The sequence below is a fragment of the Notolepis coatsorum genome (assembly GCF_963971535.1).
Source record: "Notolepis coatsorum genome assembly, chromosome: 6".
In the NCBI taxonomy this organism is placed as follows: Eukaryota; Metazoa; Chordata; class Actinopteri; order Aulopiformes; family Paralepididae; genus Notolepis; species Notolepis coatsorum.
The window spans coordinates 174,875,315-174,897,703 of record NC_140170.1 but is presented as its reverse complement, the minus strand read 5'-3'; the positions used below and the strand labels follow the sequence as shown (position 1 = coordinate 174,897,703).

The following is a 22,389-nucleotide window of genomic DNA, read 5'->3' as shown; positions in this document are numbered from 1 at the left end:
GGAAGAGCAGGGGAATGTTAAAGGTGCATATGTTCTATAAATAGTCTGTGGTGGAAAACAACAGAGGCAGTAAATGCCATAATTTTAGCCTTTTCTGTTATTCAGAACTTAAAGGGACCAACAATGGTGATTGATTTAGCCCGTAATCTCACTCACATCCAAAAACTGTGAAAAGGTTTGCACACATTCATTTAGTTTGACAGTTATTGAGAGTAAATTAGTTTGAATACGGCCGGTTAATTACACCTCAATGAATTGATCCAGTTCCTATAAGACAAGGTATTGCTATTTTCACATCTACATCATTTCATTGAGCTGTAATTGACACAAGGAATCAATGTCCCCGATGACATCACCATATTGGCCATATTCAAACTAATTTACTCTCAATAACTGTCAAACTAAATTAATGTGCAAAACTCTTTACAGTTTTTGCATGTGTGTGAGATTATGTGCAAAATCAATCAGCATTGTTTTTTTGCTAGTGCCCCTTTAAATTCACTAGATATTTCTGTAACGTTCTGGGTATTTCCATTCCAAGTATATACTGTATGACAATATCACACTGTAATATACACAAACTATTTGCACTTGAATGTTAAGATTTTATATTTTGCCTGTTTTGTAGCGACTGCAGTTATTTCTGTTCAATTTGTATGACTTAAAATAAATCCTTGGCTCTATTTCAGGCAAGAGAGTTCAGTCTCATCTTTACCCTGGTGTATGCGATACATTTCATCTTTACCCTGGTGTACGCGATACATTTCATCTTTACCCTGGTGTACGCGATACATTTCATCTTTACCCTGGTGTACGCGATACATTTCATCTTTACCCTGGTGTACGCGATACATTTCATCTTTACCCTGGTGTACGCGATACATTTCATCTTTACCCTGGTGTACGCGATACATTTCTTATACTATGAAATGCAGTGGTGGAAAGTCAAGTATTTTTACTCCAGTACTGTACTTAAGTACAATTTCAAGCTATTTGTACTTTACTCCCTCGTTTTAGGGAACTTTATACTTTTACTCCACTACATTTCAAAGGAAATATTTTACTTTTTACTCCACTACATTTATCTGAACCTATCAGTTACTAGTTACTTTGACGAAAAAGACTGTGGACCACATACCACTTTAACATAACCTTTAATCAGAGCAGGATAATGACCACATACCACTTTAACATCACCTTTAATCAGAGCAGCAGAACTGGACCACATACCACTTTAACATCACCTTTAATCAGCAGCAGAACTGGACCACATACCACTTTAACACAACCTTTAATCAGAGCAGTAGAACTGGACCACATACCACTTTAACATAACCTTTAATCAGAGCAGCATAACTGGACCACATACCACTTTAACATAACCTTTAATCAGAGCAGCAGAACTGGACCACATACCACTTTAACGCAACCTTTAATCAGAGCAGTAGAACTGGACCACATACCACTTTAACATAACCTTTAATCAGAGCAGCAGAACTGGACCACATACCACTTTAACACTTTGATTGCCTAAGGCTAAATTCATGATATACCATAGGTTGCCAGCTCTATTTGTCTATGGAGAAGTTCCCCTTCTTTGCAGGGCTATAACTTTTTAAATTCTATTGCTAAATTGCCATTATTAGGGCCCATTCAATGTCCTATATGTATTGTTCAGGGTGTATGAACGTTAAACTTTTTCATTCACATATTCATACTAAAATATGATCTAGTATAAGTATGTTTTCATCTCTTTCTGCAGCTTTCTCCAGAACGTGATTTATAGCCCCAAATGCATTATATTGATGATCAAATACAGTTTGATAGCAATCGGCGCGATATAAAAAAATCCAACTGGACGGACTTCTGGAAGTTACTACATGTCATCTGATGTTGACCGGATGGGCGAGGGGGCGTTTATAATTCCGTGGGCAGCGTTATACCATTCATCTAATGTGGGTCAAATGTTCATCATAGCAGTTAGTGTCGAACACGGAAATATTACACGCTAAAACTCACCCCAGTCTCCGCGGGCCGTTGGGCGATCAGCGTGGGGTAGACAGTTTTCCATTATGGGATGTAAAAATATCCGGTCCATTTCCAGCTCGTATAATAGTATATTCGTCCAAATCATGTTGTTTATCGAGTTATTGGCAACGGATCGCTATGTATTGTGACGAGCTAGAGTGCCGGAACCTATACCGAGTGCCCGGAAGTAATATGGGTGAACAGCACATCGTCCAAGTAACTTCCTGTTTGGCGATTGCGCCGATCGGCCACCAGATGGCGCTCTTGAACCGCTAGAGGGTTCAGTGGGGCTTTTTGGTGGGTCTCAGGCCAGCGGATGGGAAATATGAATCCGATCACAGATTTTTGAAATATTGATATCAAAGACGAGTTACGGCGTCTTCGGCAACTTGAGCATGGCGGGGAAGGACGCCTAAACTCATCTTCTGGCAGTTAAAGTGTTAACATAACCTTTAGTCAGAGCAGCATAACTGGACCACATACCACTTTAACATAACCTTTAATCAGAGCAGCAGAACTGGACCACATACCACTTTAACATAACCTTTAATCAGAGCAGCATAACTGGACCACATACCACTTTAACATAACCTTTAATCAGAGCAGCATAACTGGACCACATACCACTTTAATATAACCTTTAATCAGAGCAGCATAACTGGACCACATACCACTTTAACATAACCTTTAATCAGAGCAGCATAACTGGACCACATACCACTTTAACATAACCTTTAGTCAGAGCAGCATAACTGGACCACATACCACTTTAATATAACCTTTAATCAGAGCAGCATAACTGGACCACATACCACTTTAACATAACCTTTAATCAGAGCAGCATAACTGGACCACATACCACTTTAACATAACCTTTAGTCAGAGCAGCATAACTGGACCACATCCCACTTTAACATCACCTTTAATCAGAGCAGCAGAACTGGACCACATACCACTTTAACACAACCTTTAATCAGAGCAGTATAACTGGACCACATACCACTTTATCTCTTTACTACAACTCATACCTCATTGCACCTTACCCTAAGTTGTACCTCATCCCACTTCTGCATTGTACTGTATATTGTATTGTAACTCAGTTACTTTTTCTCTACTCTGCATTGTATATTGTATATGTATATTGAACACTTTTGTTTACACTTGTTTTACGTACTTGACTTTCTATTTTATACTTATCTATTTTTATCTAGCACACTCTCAGGAGCAAAACAGAAAGAAGCATTTCATATAAAAGTATTCTGTATTTTTGTATGACAACAAATACCAGGGGAATATTAGAATATTGAATTATTTTAGGGAGCAGGGGGGCAGGGTGCTGCCGCCTCCTCAGACGAGGGTCACTCCGGGTTCCACCCAGACTTTGTTGACGTGTTGCTGGCAGCAGGGAGAACTCGGATCCTGACTGTGATACTTTGTCTGGAGCGCTGGTTCCCCAACAAAGTCCTCTCTACAGCCACGCTCTATCACTATTCTCACAGCACTGAGGAATATTCTTTGACCACTCACCATATTTTTCAGGATCTTTAACCCCCGACACTGTGCCTGGAGCCCCGCTGTGCCTCGGCCCTCAGGCTCTGGTACCATTTGATACAGTATTTTTGACTGCATTTCCAAGTGACTGTTTGACTGTTTCCCTGAAGCGCTGCTTGCTGTGCCCTCTTGTCTTCTGAGCTCATCCAAACATCCAAGCTCTAGTGCTACGGTTACAGACAAAATGTAATGTTTAACCCTTTACCACATTTCACAAGTTGTTTGATGGTTTCCCTCGTACTGTGCTGTGCCTTTCCACACCTCTTGCCCTTTACATCGAGGCTCTAGTGCAGCATTTCTCCACCTCCCCTCAAGGCCAGCAGATGGTGTCTCTCCCTTTGGGGTGTTGCTAAGTGTTCCCTGGCCTGCTTAGCTGACATAAATATAGGCCATTCGCGACTATTAGGTTTAATGCAAACCGGTATTAGTTTTACAGTCCCCTACGCGGCCCTGAGACGACAAGACAACTGTCCGCTGGTCACAGAGACTGAGACATTTCAGAAACCAAAGTACTATTGTTGCAGCAGAGGGGGTTTTGTTATACAGTATATGTTTCCAGAATTCCTCCAGAAATCTGATAATTGCATGGCGGCCTGTGCTGCACAGTGAGCCCCATATGATTTCCTTAATGGAAGCCACTTCCTCCTCCAGCGTCATATGTTTACACCTTGCTAGAGTATGTAATGCTCCCTCAGACAGTGCCCCAATTACAGCTTCCTCCCAGGTTGCTCTGGTCCAGTTGGGCCCCAGTGGTATAGGAGAGAGGGAAAGAAAGAAGCGGGGAGGGAGAAACAGATAAAGTGAGTGGAAGAGTGAAAACTGTGGGGGGTGAAAGAGGTAGAGAAATTGGAAGAGAGAAGGAGTACGTGGGAGAAAGTAGGAGGGAGAGCGGGCAAAAAAAAGGAATGGGCCACCCTCCAGTGCAGGCCTTTACACCGGGTTGATTAGCATGCTGGGCTGTTTAAATTGCCTCCTGGAGGGCTCACGTGGAATCGAACAATATCCTCTGGCTTGCGAGACAGGCCCCATAGCTTCTCATTTATTTTCTGGAGGCTAGACATGAAGGAATCACTATGAGAACACAGTCTGTCAAGTTAATAAAATGTTAATAAAAAAATTTATAAATACAGTGTCTGTGTTGTGTTGCTGCCCCAAACAGCGTTGTTTCCCCAACGAACGCCACATGGTGGACAATGTGGGCAACACAGAGTACAGCAACTTGCAATGGGCCTGGTCTACAAGATACACTACATGACTATAAGGTACCCATGTACATGTCAAAATACTTCCCAAACAAAGGTCAGTGAATACCATGCATGCGACCACAACACCAGAGGGAGCTCCACAAATCATGTTAAACCCAGATTCGGCTCAAACAAGGGACTAAACACGTTAATGTATAATATGTATATCACTGATTCTTGAGAGTCGGGACAAAACACTTTTTAATATTATATTTTGAGAATGCACACTATATTGATTAGAGTTGTATATTCATGTAGAGAAAGGTCTGAGCTATTTAACCATGTAAAGGTGCGGGCTCTACATAGAAAAACATTTTCAACAAATTCACATGTTTCCCTTTGAAACTTGATTTGTGTTAACTTCGTCAGACACACAAAAAAGTATATAATTCTAATTATTCCAGTCCAACAAGAATCTAAAGTTCTGAAGTATGTTGTAATAGTGTTTAGTTACTCTGGTATGCAATCAAAATTATAATATATAAACCTCAGGTGTAATTTCACACTATTCTGAAAACCCAGATTTAGAAATATCTGCATTTTCAAACTTTGTTTTTAATTTTGATATGATAAAAAAAAGATCATTAAGTAAATAAGACAAGAGGATGAAGATCTGATGCTCCTTTATTACTTAAACAACATAAACTGAGGAAGGAATTTGTATTTCCCCCAAAATTAACAAAAACAAACATCTGACGGTGTTGACAAAGATCTGACGGTGTTGACGAGAAACTGACGGAGTTGACAAAATTGTATATGCATCTCTGATAAATGAACACATGCATTTTTTAAACAGATGGAAGTGACGATGATAAGAACTAATAACTCCTTGTCTTATACTGAACATTTTGTTAACACTTTGGTTGCCTAAGGTTAAATTAATGATATACCATAGATTGCCAGCGCTATTTGTCTATGGAGAAAGTCCCCTTCTTTGCAGGGCTATAACTTTTTAAATTCTATTGCTACATTGCCATTATTAGGGCCCATTCAAAGTCCTATATGTATTGTTCATTGTGTAGCAACGTTAAACTTTTTCATTCACATATTCATAGTAAAGTATGGTCTAATGCAGGGGTGGCCAACCAGTCAGAGACTAAGAGCCACAAAAAAATTACTGTGGTACCACAAAGAGCCACACCATATACCAGCGTTTCTCAACCTTTTTTTTCAGTCACGGCACCCTTCATGTGTTTATAGGTCTCACCCTCTGGCCTCTGAAGTTGCTAATGTCTTTTTTATTTGGGCCTCACAGGGTTAAAAGTACCCTGTGAGACCCACGGTTGCAAAATTACAAAATCACTTTTAGCCATTTAAAAAAATAATGTTTATTTAAAAAATGTTAAAGGGGAACTATTTTACTATTTCTTTCACTATTTGGGCACTTTTACACAATTCCTGTGAGTCTATGGAACACCTAGGTTTTTTTCAAAAAAAATGCATTGTTTTGTATTTCTAATCAAGTACTAAAAACCACATTTTTCTACCTCAAGATCTTAAGCCGTTTTGAGGCTGGGCTCCAACCACTGTGTGGCCTGGTGCCAACTGCCACATCAACTGCCACATTATTATGCAGCTGAGAAATCTCTGACATCACAGATATGCACATTTTCAGATGACTCAGTTCAGTGAGGGTGAATATTGTGAGAGGAGAATTGGAAGAATTCGCCAATATGAGAATTAGAGACATATATCCTATTAATATAAGTCCACATAGCTAAGAAACAATGGTAAACACTGAAAAAAGCCATTTATAAGATAGTTCCCCTTTAAGCACATGTATAGTCAATTGGTCCTGTTGATCAGCCTCACAATGCTATTTGATAGTAAATGTGTTTATATGTCCCACCCTCTGGCCTCTGAAGTTGCTAATTTCTTTTTAATTTGGGCCTCACAGGGTTAACCTCTTAAGCCCGAGATATACAGTAAAAGTGTATATTTTCAGCATTATGTTTGTTTACCAATTATTTTAACTGTTATTAGTGAAATATAAGATTATAGAAATCTCAGGGCATTGAGTCGGAAACCGGCGCATATTGACAGGAGGAAGTGGCACAGCCAAAAGTGAGTGTAGTCTTTTGAAGGAAGAGACTCAGGGCTTTCAAATTTCGAAAAACTACCCTACCCAGCTCACACCAGCCCCTGTCAATCATCTGACTTCTGGATTTACTTTTTAATTTCTCTTATTTTTTGGGATTATCTCCCACAAACCTGAACATTATTGCCATAAAACAGAACGCAGTTAGTTTCTCTACCTTTCTGTGAACGTCTTGCAAAAAACGGTGTTGCAATATGATGAAAAATGGTGGAGAAATTTACATTATAAAAAAGATGGCAGAATTCAGTACTGTATCTACAAAACCTTCTGTTTAATCATCTTCCCTTTATTCATTTGCTTAGATTTTTCAGGTCTGGTCAATTTTAGCATGGTGTTATTTACAGTCAAAGATAATTTTTTTTTTAAATAGAATTGATATTCTCCTTTGGTTCATTACAATTTACTCAAGCCTAGTAACAGACACACTATTTCTGACACTGATCCATATATGTCCCTAGATTCAGATACCAAGAACATGCAAATGGACCATTTAAAAAAAAATTGTAAATGTTTATTCTACGTCCTTATGGAATGAGTGACATAAAAAAAAAAGTTAAAAAAAAAAAAAAAAAAAAAATTATGGATGGAAGAGCCGCACATTGACGGGCAAAGAGCCGCATGCGGCTCGCGAGCCGCGGGTTGGCCACCCCTGGTCTAATGTATAAGTATGTTTTCATCTCTTTCTGCAGCTTTCTCCAGAACGTGATATATAGCCCCAAATGCATTATATTGATGATGAAATACAGTTTGATGGCAATCAGCGCGATATAAAAAATTCCAACTAGACGTACTTCTAGAAGTTACTACACGTCATCTGATGTTGACCGGATGGGCGAGGGGGCGTTTATAATTCCGTGGGCAGCGTTATACCAATCATCTAATGTGGGTCAAATGTTGATAATATCAGTTATTATCGAAGACGGTAACGTTACACGCTGAAACTCACCCCAGTCTCCGCGCGCCGTTGGGCGATCATCGTCGAGTAGACATTTTATCATTATGGGATATATTATTACCCGGTCCATCTCCAGCTTGTATAATGGTATATACGTCCAAATCATGTTGTTTATCGAGTTATTGGCAATCGATCGCTATGTAGTGTGACGAGCTAGAGTCACGGGACATGTACCGAGTGGCCGGAAGCAATACGGACGTCTAGCAAAACCTCTACTGCGCTTCCTGTTAAGCGGTTGCGCCGATCGGCCACCAGATGGCACTCCTGAACCGCCAGAGAGCTCAGTGGGTCCTGCTGGTGGATCTCAGGCCAGCGGAGGGACATTATGAATCCGATCGCAGATTTTTGAAATATTGATATAAGGACGCTGTACAGCGTCCCCCGGCAACTTTAGCATGGCCAGCAAAGACGTGAGAAGACGTGTCCCGGCACCCAAAGTGTTAACCTAATTGTAATAACAACAAACTTTACATACACCGTTTCCAACTATTACAAAATGCACTGTTTCCAACAACAAAAACAGTAATGGAGACCAGGACCCCTTCTTCTCATCCCTGTTTTCATCTACCTCTTCTACACCACTTCCTGATCTTCACTTTCTCACCCACTTCTCCGCTTCGTTTCCTTCTGCATTTCCGATTAGTTTCACTATGATGTCTTGAACTGGGCAGAAACAGAACCTTTTCTGTTGGACCATGGGGATGCAGAAATTCCACTTTCACATCTTGTTGATCAGTATCCACATCGATGGTCTTGGCTAGCCACCAGTGGTCAGCATATTAGGGCGGGCCATACTTTTGTGAAAACATGAATTTTAAAGAAATCTTAACATGAGGGGTGTCTAAAATATGTGTTTATTGTGGGGAATTCAAATATAGGATAATTTTTCGGATATGATAACTCTAACCTACATCATTTTGGATTTCAAAATGGCAGATTTGACCATTTTTCACCCCTTCGCAGGGCCGGACTGGGGGAATTATTCAGGCCAGGAAATATAGTGCGAAATATAGCCCAAGTCAGGCCACTTTTTAATTCCCTGCATGCTGGTGCAGGACCTTTAAAATGTTTACCCTTTAAATGCCATTGTTTGTGATGGCATCACAAATTATTGTTAAAAAAACACACACAAACATTTAAATATTTTCAATATACCAAATGCAAAGTGGATTTTTCTGGGGGGGATTATTACAGGCTAATAATTGTTATAATCATCATGTGTCAATGATTAGCAACAACACTGATTTTGATGGATTTTTTGTTTTTGTAATGTCAGACTTAACAACTCTTATCAGAAAAGTGAGAGTATTTCATTTCTAATCTGACATTACAAGAACAATGAAAAATTAAAATAGTTATCAGGACTGAAGTTGAATAAAAGATTTATGGGGGGGAAAAAGTGACAGGGGATGATGATGATGCATGGTAACGTTAGCTATGTTAGCTAGCTAGCATGTTTATTTTTATCAATGACTAACCTGCTGGTCCTGTGGTGCAAGAAAACATTTGGTCAATGTTGCCACATTTAGCGGCATCTCCTGCAAGGGCCTTTATTTTTATTTCTCTCTCCCTCTCTGCTCCATGCTTCCTCTTTTTTTCCACTGTTGAAGTGTTGAAACATTTAATTTCCAGTAATTTCCATCTGACTGTTCTGTGAAATACAAGCAGTCAGCAGCAGTATGTATTTTTCTCTCCCTCCCTCTCTGCTCCACCTTCCTCTTTTTTCCACTGTTGAAACATTTCATTTCCAGTCATTTCCATCTTGACTGTTCTGTGCAATACAAGCAGTAAGCAGTATGTATTTTTCTCTTTCCCTCTGCTCGACCCTTCCTCTTTTTTCACTGTCCATTTTCAAGCGCAGGTTATGCTTGAAATGTTTTGTCTTTCGCTGTCTCTTCCTGTCATTTTGCAGAAGTGCCATTCCATTCGCCATCTCCACTGTCAATCAGTTGTATGGCCTGGTCCCGCCTCCACCAATCACATGCGGCTCCCTTTGTGTGTGTGTGACAGACAGACAGACAGACAGAGCTCCCGATGGCCAGTCCGGGCCTTCGCCATACATGGATGCCAACATGAATCTGAAGGAAATCCTAACATGCAAAGTGTCTAAATTATGTGTTTCTTAATGGGGAATTTAAATATGAGTAAAATTTTTGGGATAGGATAACTCTAACCTACATCATTCCCTTTCTTTTAAAAGATATGGGAAATAATTTATAATGACAAAGCCATCAATAGCACTATCCATCGTCACACGTGCAGAGTTCAGGAAGAAATCCTGCACAGTCTGTGTTACACCCTGTATGAATGTTGGCCTTTTCTGAGGATGCTCCCTTTCTCTCATTAACTTATAGGTTAACCCAGAGTCTTTCATTTGTTGAAGAAGACGATACTTTTTAAGAATCGTGCCTGATGACACACTCAGTGCTGGTTTTTGGCGCCATGGGCCAGGAGTTTGTTTGTTTGTCTTCAGCTCTCTTCTGAGGATGTGGTGGAATAGCAGGGCCTTTTGGATTTTCTGATTCCTTACTTTGCTTCCTGATAGCATATTCTTTGTTTCCGTGCCTGGAGAGTCCAGTGGTGATGTATTTGTAGCCTTTTTTCAGCACATTATTGTTTTTCTCAGGTTGTTTTGTTGCTTTGTTACATTTGTAATCTTCTCTTTTAAAGTTTGTATTTCTCTTGAATGCCTTTTTCGCGTTTTACTTTGTTTCTGTTCCTGTCTGAGAGACTCTGCGCTGTTTGGCATTGTTATCTAGAATATCCTGATCTGGGGGGGTGTCTGCCTCCAGCACCGCACCTTCACAGGACCTTTTCAATCTGCACCTTTTTTGGACCTCTCTCCAATATTTTCTCCGATACCTCTTTGCCCTGTCTCCCATCTTGTCTATTTCTTTTTTTTGATCCACTTTTTCTTCCATTTTCTATATTTTCTCCCATCCCAATTTCGTATCATCCAATTCAACCCTCCCCTGTCACGGACGCTGTTTCTTGCCTCCCACAAGCCGGATGCAATGTGGACTAAGTCATACACAAGTCCCCTCCGGTACTTGAGGTAACAGCAGTCGCATCTTTTCACCTGCGCAGCTCGATCTCTCAGTGGCGAGGAGTAACGCGTGGGAGGCTCACGCTGCCCCCGACACTTCCTGATTCTACTGCGCAGGCGCACCAACCAACCTGTAGGAGTCGCTGTCCACAACGCCCGATCCCCACCCATCAGTTTCCCACCCCCTAATACGGCCAATGTGTATTAATATGAACGACCAGCTAAACTGAAAGCAATGTGGAGCGCTGGGCTCGAACAGGCGAGCCCAGCGTCTCTGTCATTTGTGGCGAGCGCCTTGCCCACTACGCCACGTAGCCGCCCCCCATCTTGTCTATTTCTATTACTTTGTTTTGCCCATGCTCTAAAAGTCAGAAGTGTATTGTAATGCATGCTATTATATGCACACTTCTGTGCAGATACAACTCTGAAATAACATTTAAATCCTTTACCATGTTCAAAAATAGTATAATAATAGCATATTATGAGGTTATTAATGGATTTGTCAACTCCGTCAGCTTACACGTCAACTCCGTCAGACACAAAATCTGATGGAGTTGACGTCTGACAGAGTTGACAAAAGGGCACACATTTTCCCTCCAAGCCTGTATTGTGCACTGCAGCTAGCTAGTTTTTTGGCAGTTGCTAGCTGTCTTAATAATCTCACTGAAACACTTGAATTCAATCCACTATTGTTTTTTAAAAGTATAATAACGGAGAGACGGTGTTAACATGTTCCAGCTGTGACCATCGGAATATTGACATTGTTTGTCTAAAATATCAAAAAGTGTAAAACTTACCAGACCATGTGTGGTAGTGTTGCATTCACCACATTCAGGGGAAGGAAAAGGGGTCCTCAGGGATAGAGCTGGCCATGCTATTGCCTGATTTAATTAGGTTTATGAAAAGGTCTGACAGAGTTGACATAAACTGAGGACACAACTTTGATAGGTAGATTTCTATGGACAATATTATTTGAGTTTCATGGCATGCATTGTTTTATACATGTATAACCATTATCTTTGATTTGATATGTATGTTTTCACAAGTGGAGAGGTCTTTCAAGCTTGTTTGGGCTGGTCAATAATGTGACCCCTTGCTGAGGACAAGATAATTAACATGGGAGCTTCTAACCACAGATTATACATTTAAACAAATATCCCCCAAAAAACAAATATATGTGCTAAAACATAACATCAGTATACACAATACCTTTAGATGTAACTTTGTGAGTATATCACTCATTATGAATTTCTTTCTTTTTTATATAAATTAGACTTTTCTATGTAGGACATGTTTTGTCCCAACTCTCAAGAATCAGTGATATATAAATGTATAGATGTAGCAGTACTGTCTATCTGTATGTCATCATGTATGTCATATATTATGTCCTGATGAATTGAAAATGGGGGACCCTGATGTAAACAAGACGAAAGTCTCCCTCTGGTCTGCATCCCCTTAACAACTGTAAACAAGTCGAAAGTCTTTCTCTGGTCTGCATTCCCTTAACAATTGTGTGTATTGAGCTGTACTGTACTGTACCCATTCTGCAATCTGTTAATTAAAGTTAATTAAACTATCTTCCATTAGTGGCCTCTGCAAGGTTGTGTGCAGCCATTTGTTTTTGTAACATCTGCTACATCTGTCCCACGTGTTCTTTGCAGCTCACCTGTAGTTCTGCCCCTCTTGACTGTGACAAAAAGGTTTTGAACAAACTTAATGTCATAGCTTGTATTTGATGATATTCTTCTTTGTTATTTACTTGAATGGTTTGATCATTGATTGATGGAGTAATATGGGGTTCTGATAAACTAAAATTATTTGTTAAAATAACATAAGCTAACATACATTTCTACATCTATGCAAATGCATATGCAATATGTATAACTTGAATAAGTAATAAATACAGAAACAACATGTTTAACAATATGTAAATGAGTAGCTACATTTATTTTACATTACATTAACATTAATACGGTCTTTGGCCCTTTGAGGGCAACCATAATGCTGATGTGGCCCTCTGTGAAAATGAGTTTGACACCCCTGTAGAGAGGAACTGAGGAGGGCAGAAAGAAAGAGAAGTCACCGCTGTAACAACAACTGACTCAATTTTGGATCTAGAAAAGGAGACTTATTAAGAAAGGCGAAAGCAAGGGAGGGGAATACAACAACTCTCCACATTGGAGCCTACAGGCAGGGTAAGCTTCTTATTTCTTGTGATAATATAAATTAGATTGGGAGAGTAGCTTAATATAAGCCTAATCTACTGGGGGAAACCTTGTTTTAACCTTTGAATAGACTGCTATTAATAAGGTATTACACTCTTATCTTATGAGCTTGTATAGCACATCTGCAGACATATTGATCTAGTGTGTAGACTATTCTCTTATAGCCAACTTTTGTCATCACGACTTTATTGTTTTACAGGATAATATACTGTACCAATACTGTAGATCTGTCTCTGGGTACTTCTTCTCTTCTCTCATTTCTGGACTCTTTTTGTATCACAAACAGTACTGTATTTGCAAATCTGGTATGTCATAAATGTATCTGTACTGTCTATCTGTATGTCGTGTGTGTCATATATGTTATGATGAATTGAAAATGGGGGACCCTGAAGTAAACAAGTCGAAAGTCTTTCTCTGGTCTGCATTCCCTTAACAATTGTGTGTATTGAGCTGTACTGTACTGTACCCATTCTGCAATCTGTTAATTAAAGTTAATTAAACTATCTTCCATTAGTTGGATGTATGGCCTCTGCAAGGTTGTGTGCAGCCATTTGTTTTTGTAACATCTGCTACATCTGTCCCACGTGTTCTTTGCAGCTCACAGTTGTTAGTTCTGCCCTTCTTGACTGTGACAAAAAGGTTTTGAACAAACTTAATGCTTGTATTTGATGATATTCTTCTTTGTTATTTACTTGAATGGTTTGATCATTGATTGATGGAGTAATATGGGGTTCTGATAAACTAAAATTATTTGTTAAAATAACATAAGCTAACATATATTTTTACATCTATGCAAATGCATATGCAATATGTATAACTTGAATAAGTAATAAATACAGAAACAACATGTTTAACAATATGTAAATGAGTAGCTACATTTATTTTACATTACATTAACATTAATACGGTCTTTGGCCCTTTGAGGGCAACCATAATGCTGATGTGGCCCTCTGTGAAAATTAGTTTGACACCCCTGGTCTAATGATTAGAATGTTGTGTGATGTCATTATTACTTAGTATTAGACTAATCCTAATGAGATATTCCTCTAAATATGACTTCGAAAACAGCCACAATTCCAGGAAAAAAAATAGTAAAAAAAAAAATTCAGGGGGCCCCCATAGCTCTCAGGTGATAATTCAAACCCTGCCTATACCTATATATTGTGTGTATTGAGCCGTACTGTATTGTACCCATTCTGCAATCTGTTAATAAAAATGTCAATCAATCAATCAATCAATCAGGTATCACAGCAGTTTTCTGTTTAACACCCAGTCTCCCCCCCCCCCTCCATCTCTCACTCTCCTGTCCTCTTCCCTGGGACAGAAAATGGCTCAAACGATCATCGTGACCCAGCCTGGCTCAGGAACATGGACCACCGGACTCTGTGACTGTTGTGCTGATGCTGGCACCTGTAAGTCACGTCGTGTCAGACTTTAATAATGAAACGATACCCAACGACACAATTCCTCTGGTGTTTACACGCCTTTTATTTTTTTCTTCTTTTGGTCAAACAACTCCATGCAATGGCATAATGCCTACAGTACCCGCCACCCATTAATAGCCTAGGTGTCAAAGTCCAAGACTTCCATGTCCCTATGAGTCACTGCATTGCTATTATGTTACATTCAAATGTATTGCCGTTATGCATCACAAGTACAGTACAGCAAAAAGAGGTTTGGCATCCAGCCAGAGTGCAAAGGTAACTGTAAAGTGCAACAGTGTATAGGTAATTCAACTGGGTATAAAATATATAAATGAGTACTACTGAGTAATAGTACTAATCAGATGTATGTACAGAGTTGTAGTATTAATGTACAGTGATACAGCACTAATTGTACAGAATAAGAATAAATTAGAGTGGTCAAATTAAGAGGTAAGGCAACTGTTGAAGCAATGTGCAGTATTACAAACATGTCAGACCAGTACACCAGGAAATGGTCAGAAAAGATCATAGCCGATCAACTACACCCACTATGGTCTGAGTATGCACTCTTACCCTCAGGGCGGAGGAGGTACTGCATGCCCAGGACTAGAATTACGATGCATTAAGTGTTTTGTCCAACGCAGCATTCAGCTGCTTAACAACTTTTAATTATTTGGTCTTTTTAGCACTCGCACCAACGTCCTTTATCTACAGTCCCTCTCTCTTAATGTTAGCACGGTGTTATTCACCATCAAAGATGGGAAAAAAACTAATAATAATTTATATTCTCCTTTGGTTCATTACAGTTTACTCAAGCATAACAGACACAATATCTCTGACACTGGGAATACATTCCCTGAGGTTCATAGATGTCCCTATAGATACCAAGAACATGCAAATGGTCCTTGTAGAAGTGGAGCAATCTTCCATTTACTTGCGTGTACTTTTAGGCGAATCTTCTGAAAATATGGAGGGAGCTAATTGAAATCGATACTCGTAGAAGCCCTCCGAGGTAGAGCGGGTAGCATAGTTAGCACTTCACTCTAGTAATTCTCTCATAGCGAGAGGACAGAGGGAGGCTAGTACAGTAAGTGGTGTGTTTATTTTGTTTGGCTATTAGGCCGGTTGGCCCAGAAAGGGAAGGCGTTCTTAATGGAGAACTAGCGATTAACCACGTGTGGTCCAAAAAGGAAGCAGCAACAAAGCATTGATGCTAGTACTGCACAATAGTCTTGTATGGTATGATGACACAACATTAACCACGTACTCCGTACCATGCCACCTCACATGCACTCAGGTCCATGTGCATCTACACCCGACACTTTGTATATAACGCACTGTATCTATGGATGCCGGATCGTGGGTCCGTAAGCCCAGAGGCAACCAGCTGCAACCGCAGCCAAATACAACACCGTCGGTAAAGCGTCAAGCGGCACGTTGGAGTATAGATTTGACTTTAGAGACGCCAGGATCAGAATGAGAACAGTGTTCCTACGCTGGGTAGAGCTGTTGCTACTGCCAGGAAATGTGCACCATTTCTCCCGTTTGAATTGTTTAATCAGATTGTTTGTGCTTTGGTTTTGTGCCACTTGGATTACTGTTCTGTAGTGTGGGCTTCTGCTTCAAAACAGTTAATAAACAAATAAACAAATACGCACAGCTTGACTATACTGAAATACTTCATAAAATAGCAGAAAATAAACCTGTGTGTGAATATGTTTGTCTCTGAGATAGTAATAAGATAGATAGATACAAATTCAAACCTACAGTCATCTGGTGGACGGTTATAAACATAGTCAGGGGCGTAGCTGGGGGGGGGTAGCTTAGGATGATTCCAAGGGCCCAGCACTGGGGGGGGGGGGGGGGGGGGGGGCCAAAAAAAAAAAAAAAAATTCTAGACATCACTCAGGTGTATTATTGATGCTTTCATTGATACTATGTTTCTTTCTGAAGTGTGTGTGTGTGTGTGTGTGTGTGTGTGTGTGTGTGTGTGTGTGTGTGTGTGTGTGTGTGTGTGTGTGTGTGTGTGTGTGTGTGTGTGTGTGTGTGTGTGTGTGTGTGTGTGTGAGAGATATATATAGAGAGAGGGGGGGCTTTGGTAGACTAATTGCATTGGTCCATTCATTGAAGATGAACGCAATGCGACATCCTTTACTAGGCTCACCCACCAACAGTGCAGGTGCTGAACTGCTGATCCGAATGTATAGGTGAAAACCATATTATGCGTTTTCATCAATAAAAAAATGGCCAAAAAAAATTCCGCTCGCGCGCTCGCATTCACTGGGGGCCTACAAATACATTCTTTCATGGGGCCCAGAATCTGGAGCTACACCCCTGAACATAGTCATCGTCAACGTCATCGACAACAGCACAACCTCTCACCGCCTCGCGTCAAAAGATTTGTAGCAGTATTACTGTCAGTGTACCGAAACCTCTCTCCGCAGTATCAGTATTACTGTCACAGTATACCATAACCCCTCTCTCTCCACAGTATCACTGTGTCAGTACCGTAACCTCTCTCCCCCTCCTCCCTTGCGTCCCTCCCAGGCTGCTGTGCGTGGTGGTGTTTCCCCTGCATGCAGTGCAAGACGGCGGGCGACTTTGGCTGGTGCTGCTGCATGCCGGTGCTGGACAGCGTGAGCTGCATGGCGGTGTCCTGCTGCCTCCGCTCCTCCATGAGAGAGCGCTACGGCATCCAGGTAAGAAGAACCCTCACTGTATAAAATTACCTATTGTGACCGTTAGGATAATCACAGCCTCCTGAAACTTTACAAGCACAGACTAGAGACATAGCCTCCATTCAGAGGATACATGACATGTCTAGGTAGATTGAAAAGAAAGGGGTGTTTCTGAGACATTTTCAGAACAGAAGTGATTGCCATCCAATCGTGAGAAAACTTAATTCTTGGCGAAATCTCCAGAAGTTTTTGACATTTTCGAAGGTGTTCTTTAACTCTTTGACTGCCACCGACTTACCCCATCTCTACCGCCTGACACCAGCGCTATTGACCATCTTAGCGATGTTTGCAGACCCATCGTCTGCTCTGTATTATAGCTATGGAGACAATAGTATGGCTCATTTGACAGGCATTGTTCATAGTCCATTTCTGACTAATTAGTTAGCTAAAATGAAAGTTGTTGTTTACATGTCACAGGCATGTATCCCCTCCATACTTCCCATTCCCCCACGTGGATAAATGACAAGCTGGTGCTCTAGTGCGACATCTAGTGGGCGTGACAGTGGATCAGGAGGTAGGGCGGTCGTCTGGTAATCGGAAAGGTTCCTGCTCCTCCCGGGCAGCGTGTCGAAGTGTCCTTGAGCAAGACACTTAACCCCTAATTGCTCCTGATGAGCAGGTTGCCGTCGCTGTGTGAGCGAATGGGTGAATGTGAGGAACAGAAAATTGTAAAGCGTTGTTTGTGGTTCTCCTTCTCACAGGCTCTGTGATCCGTCACTGAGCGGGGGGTGTGGTGCAGTGGAAGACGGTGGTGGTGGGTGGTGATGACGTGGTCTGTTTCTATGGAAACGGCACTGGAAAAAAGTTCCTTAACCCTTTCACTGCCACACTTCTTCTTTCGTGTATCATCAGAGATGGCCGACTCTGTGTCCTGCAGCCCACGCCCTCGTCTATGGTCCTACGTCGAAAAGACCAGCTTCTGAGGGCGGGCTGTAGACGGGGAAGCTGGTGATTATATGCTCGGCAGTCTGTTCAGGCTCGCCACACTCGCATGCCGCACTGTCCGTGAGGCCCCACTTCTTCATGGAAGACTTGAAGCGCCCAACTCCAGTGCGTAGACGGTTCAGCGAGGTCCGTAGATGGCGTGGCAAATCGTCTCCTTTTACACCACCTCCTGGGTCCTGGATGTATCGCTGGATACGGGAGGGCCCAGCCGACTCCCATGATCGTTTCCAGGATGCTGCCAGCCAGGCGTCTCTGGACAAGTCCTCAGAAATAGACTGTAGCATTTCTTGTGCTGCCTTGTTGTAGGGATGGCGAGAGTTTAGCCTGCCTGGTGGTGCCGGTGTTGTTGTGGCTTTGTGCAGGATGTGCCAGTCGTACTTCTGGGCTTTTCTTGCCAGGGTGAGGGTAGCCGCATCACGTCGGAGACTGGCTGGGGCGATTCCAGCTAGGACTGGCAGGTAGGACACGGTGGGTTTCAGGCAACCAGTTACTGTCCGGAGGGCGCTGTTGATGACAGTATCTATCTTGTTGACGTGGGGACTTCTGCTCCAGACTGCCACACGACAGAAGGTTAATAACCCTTTACTATCACACAACCGACGGTCGCTGTTAACCTTCTGTGTATTGTCACAGTGAAAGGGTAAACCGTTTTGGTAGTGCGGCAGTGAAAGGGTTAAGATGATCAGAATTACAATTTTTCTTTCCCCACAAAGCCCAGACTAATCCTCTCTCCCTCTCTCTCTCTCTTTCTCTCTCCCTCCCTCTTTCTCTCTCCCCCTCTCCTCTCTTCTTCCCTCCCTCTCTTTCTCTATCTCTCTCCCTCTCTCTCCCCCCTCTCGCTTTCTCTCTCCGTCTTTCTTTCTCCCCCTCTCCTCTTCTTCCCTCCCTCTCTTTCTCTATCTCCCCCTCTCTCTTTCTCTCTCTTTCTCTCCCTCTCTCTCTTTCTCTCCCCATCTCCTCTCTCTCTCTCTCTCTCTCTCTCTCTCTCTCTCTCTCTCTCTCTCTCTCTCTCTCTCTCTCTCTCTCTCTCTCTCTCTCTCTCTCTCAGGGCTCATGCTGTGATGACTGCTGTAAGGTGGTCTTCTGCTATCCCTGCACGTGGTGCCAGATGTCCCGCGAGGTGAAAAATCGCACCTAGGGCGGCGCAACCGTGATCACCACGCAGGTCCAAAGCGCATAGGAGCCTGGCTAGCGTCTCCTAGAAGACTACCCACCTCCTAGTGTAGCATTTTGTTCTTTTTCTTTTTTACCCAAAACGGGTTTCAAACCGGCAACTAATTGATTCCCACATAATTATCCACCAAATAATTATAAGATGCTTCTTGTCAAGTCAAGTCAAGTCAAGAGTTTTAATTGTCACGGCATACAGGTATACAATGAAATGCGGGTTCAATGTTCAATGTTCTTGTTCAATGTTTCAGCGATGGAAGAGCAGGGGAATGTTAAAGGTGCATATGTTCTATAAATAGTCTGTGGTGGAAAACAACAGAGGCAGTAAATGCCATAATTTTAGCCTTTTCTGTTATTCAGAACTTAAAGGGACCAACAATGGTGATTGATTTAGCACGTAATCTCACTCACATCCAAAAACTGTGAAAAGGTTTGCACACATTCATTTAGTTTGACAGTTATTGAGAGTAAATTAGTTTGAATACGGCCGGTTAATTACACCTCAATGAATTGATCCAGTTCCTATAAGACAAGGTATTGCTATTTTCACATCTACATAATTTCATTGAGCTGTAATTGACACAAGGAATCAATGTCCCCGATGACATCACCATATTGGCCATATTCAAACTAATTTACTCTCAATAACTGTCAAACTAAATTAATGTGCAAAACTCTTTACAGTTTTTGCATGTGTGTGAGATTATGTGCAAAATCAATCAGCATTGTTTTTTTGCTAGTGCCCCTTTAAATTCACTAGATATTTCTGTAACATTCTGGGTATTTCCATTCCAAGTATATACTGTATGACAATATCACACTGTAATATACACAAACTATTTGCACTTGAATGTTAAGATTTTATATTTTGCCTGTTTTGTAGCGACTGCAGTTATTTCTGTTCAATTTGTGTGACTTAAAATAAATCCTTGGCTCTATTTCAGGCAAGAGAGTTCAGTCTCATCTTTACCCTGGTGTATGCGATACATTTCATCTTTACCCTGGTGTATGCGATACATTTCATCTTTACCCTGGTGTACGCGATACATTTCATCTTTACCCTGGTGTACGCGATACATTTCATCTTTACCCTGGTGTATGCGATACATTTCATCTTTACCCTGGTGTACGCGATACATTTCATCTTTACCCTGGTGTACGCGATACATTTCATCTTTACCCTGGTGTACGCAATACATTTCATCTTTACCCTGGTGTACGCGATACATTTCTTATACTATGAAATGCAGTGGTGGAAAGTCAAGTATTTTTACTCCAGTACTGTACTTAAGTACAATTTCAAGCTATTTATACTTTACTCCCTCGTTTTAGGGAACTTTATACTTTTACTCCACTACATTTCAAAGGAAATATTTTACTTTTTACTCCACTACATTTATCTGAACCTATCAGTTACTAGTTACTTTGACGAAAAAGACTGTGGACCACATACCACTTTAACATAACCTTTAATCAGAGCAGGATAATGACCACATACCACTTTAACATCACCTTTAATCAGAGCAGCAGAACTGGACCACATACCACTTTAACATCACCTTTAATCAGCAGCAGAACTGGACCACATACCACTTTAACACAACCTTTAATCAGAGCAGTAGAACTGGACCACATACCACTTTAACATAACCTTTAATCAGAGCAGCAGAACTGGACCACATACCACTTTAACGCAACCTTTAATCAGAGCAGTAGAACTGGACCACATACCACTTTAACATAACCTTTAATCAGAGCAGCAGAACTGGACCACATAACACTTTAACACTTTGATTGCCTAAGGCTAAATTCATGATATACCATAGGTTGCCAGCTCTATTTGTCTATGGAGAAGTTCCCCTTCTTTGCAGGGCTATAACTTTTTAAATTCTATTGCTAAATTGCCATTATTAGGGCCCATTCAATGTCCTATATGTATTGTTCAGGGTGTATGAACGTTTAACTTTTTCATTCACATATTCATACTAAAATATGATCTAGTATAAGTATGTTTTCATCTCTTTCTGCAGCTTTCTCCAGAACGTGATTTATAGCCCCAAATGCATTATATTGATGATCAAATACAGTTTGATAGCAATCGGCGCGATATAAAAAAATCCAACTGGACGGACTTCTGGAAGTTACTACACGTCATCTGATGTTGACCGGATGGGCGAGGGGGCGTTTATAATTCCGTGGGCAGCGTTATACCATTCATCTAATGTGGGTCAAATGTTCATCATAGCAGTTAGTGTCGAACACGGAAATATTACACGCTAAAACTCACCCCAGTCTCCGCGGGCCGTTGGGCGATCAGCGTGGGGTAGACAGTTTTCCATTATGGGATGTAAAAATATCCGGTCCATTTCCAGCTTGTATAATAGTATATACGTCCAAATCATGTTGTTTATCGAGTTATTGGCAACGGATCGCTATGTATTGTGACGAGCTAGAGTGCCGGAACCTATACCGAGTGCCCGGAAGTAATATGGGTGAACAGCACATCGTCCAAGTAACTTCCTGTTTGGCGATTGCGCCGATCGGCCACCAGATGGCGCTCTTGAACCGCTAGAGGGTTCAGTGGGGCTTTTTGGTGGGTCTCAGGCCAGCGGATGGGAAATATGAATCCGATCACAGATTTTTGAAATATTGATATCAAAGACGAGTTACGGCGTCTTCGGCAACTTGAGCATGGCGGGGAAGGACGCCTAAACTCGTCTTCTGGCAGTTAAAGTGTTAACATAACCTTTAGTCAGAGCAGCATAACTGGACCACATACCACTTTAACATAACCTTTAATCAGAGCAGCAGAACTGGACCACATACCACTTTAACATAACCTTTAATCAGAGCAGCATAACTGGACCACATACCACTTTAATATAACCTTTAATCAGAGCAGCATAACTGGACCACATACCACTTTAACATAACCTTTAATCAGAGCAGCATAACTGCACCACAT

At 41.3% G+C, this 22,389-nt stretch overlaps 1 protein-coding gene across 1 annotated transcript; it reads left to right on the top strand.

Moving 5' to 3' along the window:
• Positions 1-14,443: 14,443 nt before the first annotated feature.
• Positions 14,444-19,392, top strand: LOC311229765 (placenta-specific gene 8 protein-like; the record flags this gene model as incomplete). Its single annotated transcript, XM_084315840.1, has 3 exons — positions 14,444-14,559; positions 17,119-17,270; positions 19,303-19,392. The coding sequence occupies exons 1-3, from the start codon at positions 14,475-14,477 to the stop codon at positions 19,390-19,392; spliced, it is 327 nt and encodes a 108-aa protein (XP_084171966.1). The 5' UTR covers positions 14,444-14,474.
• Between the last annotated feature and the right edge of the window lie 2,997 nt (positions 19,393-22,389).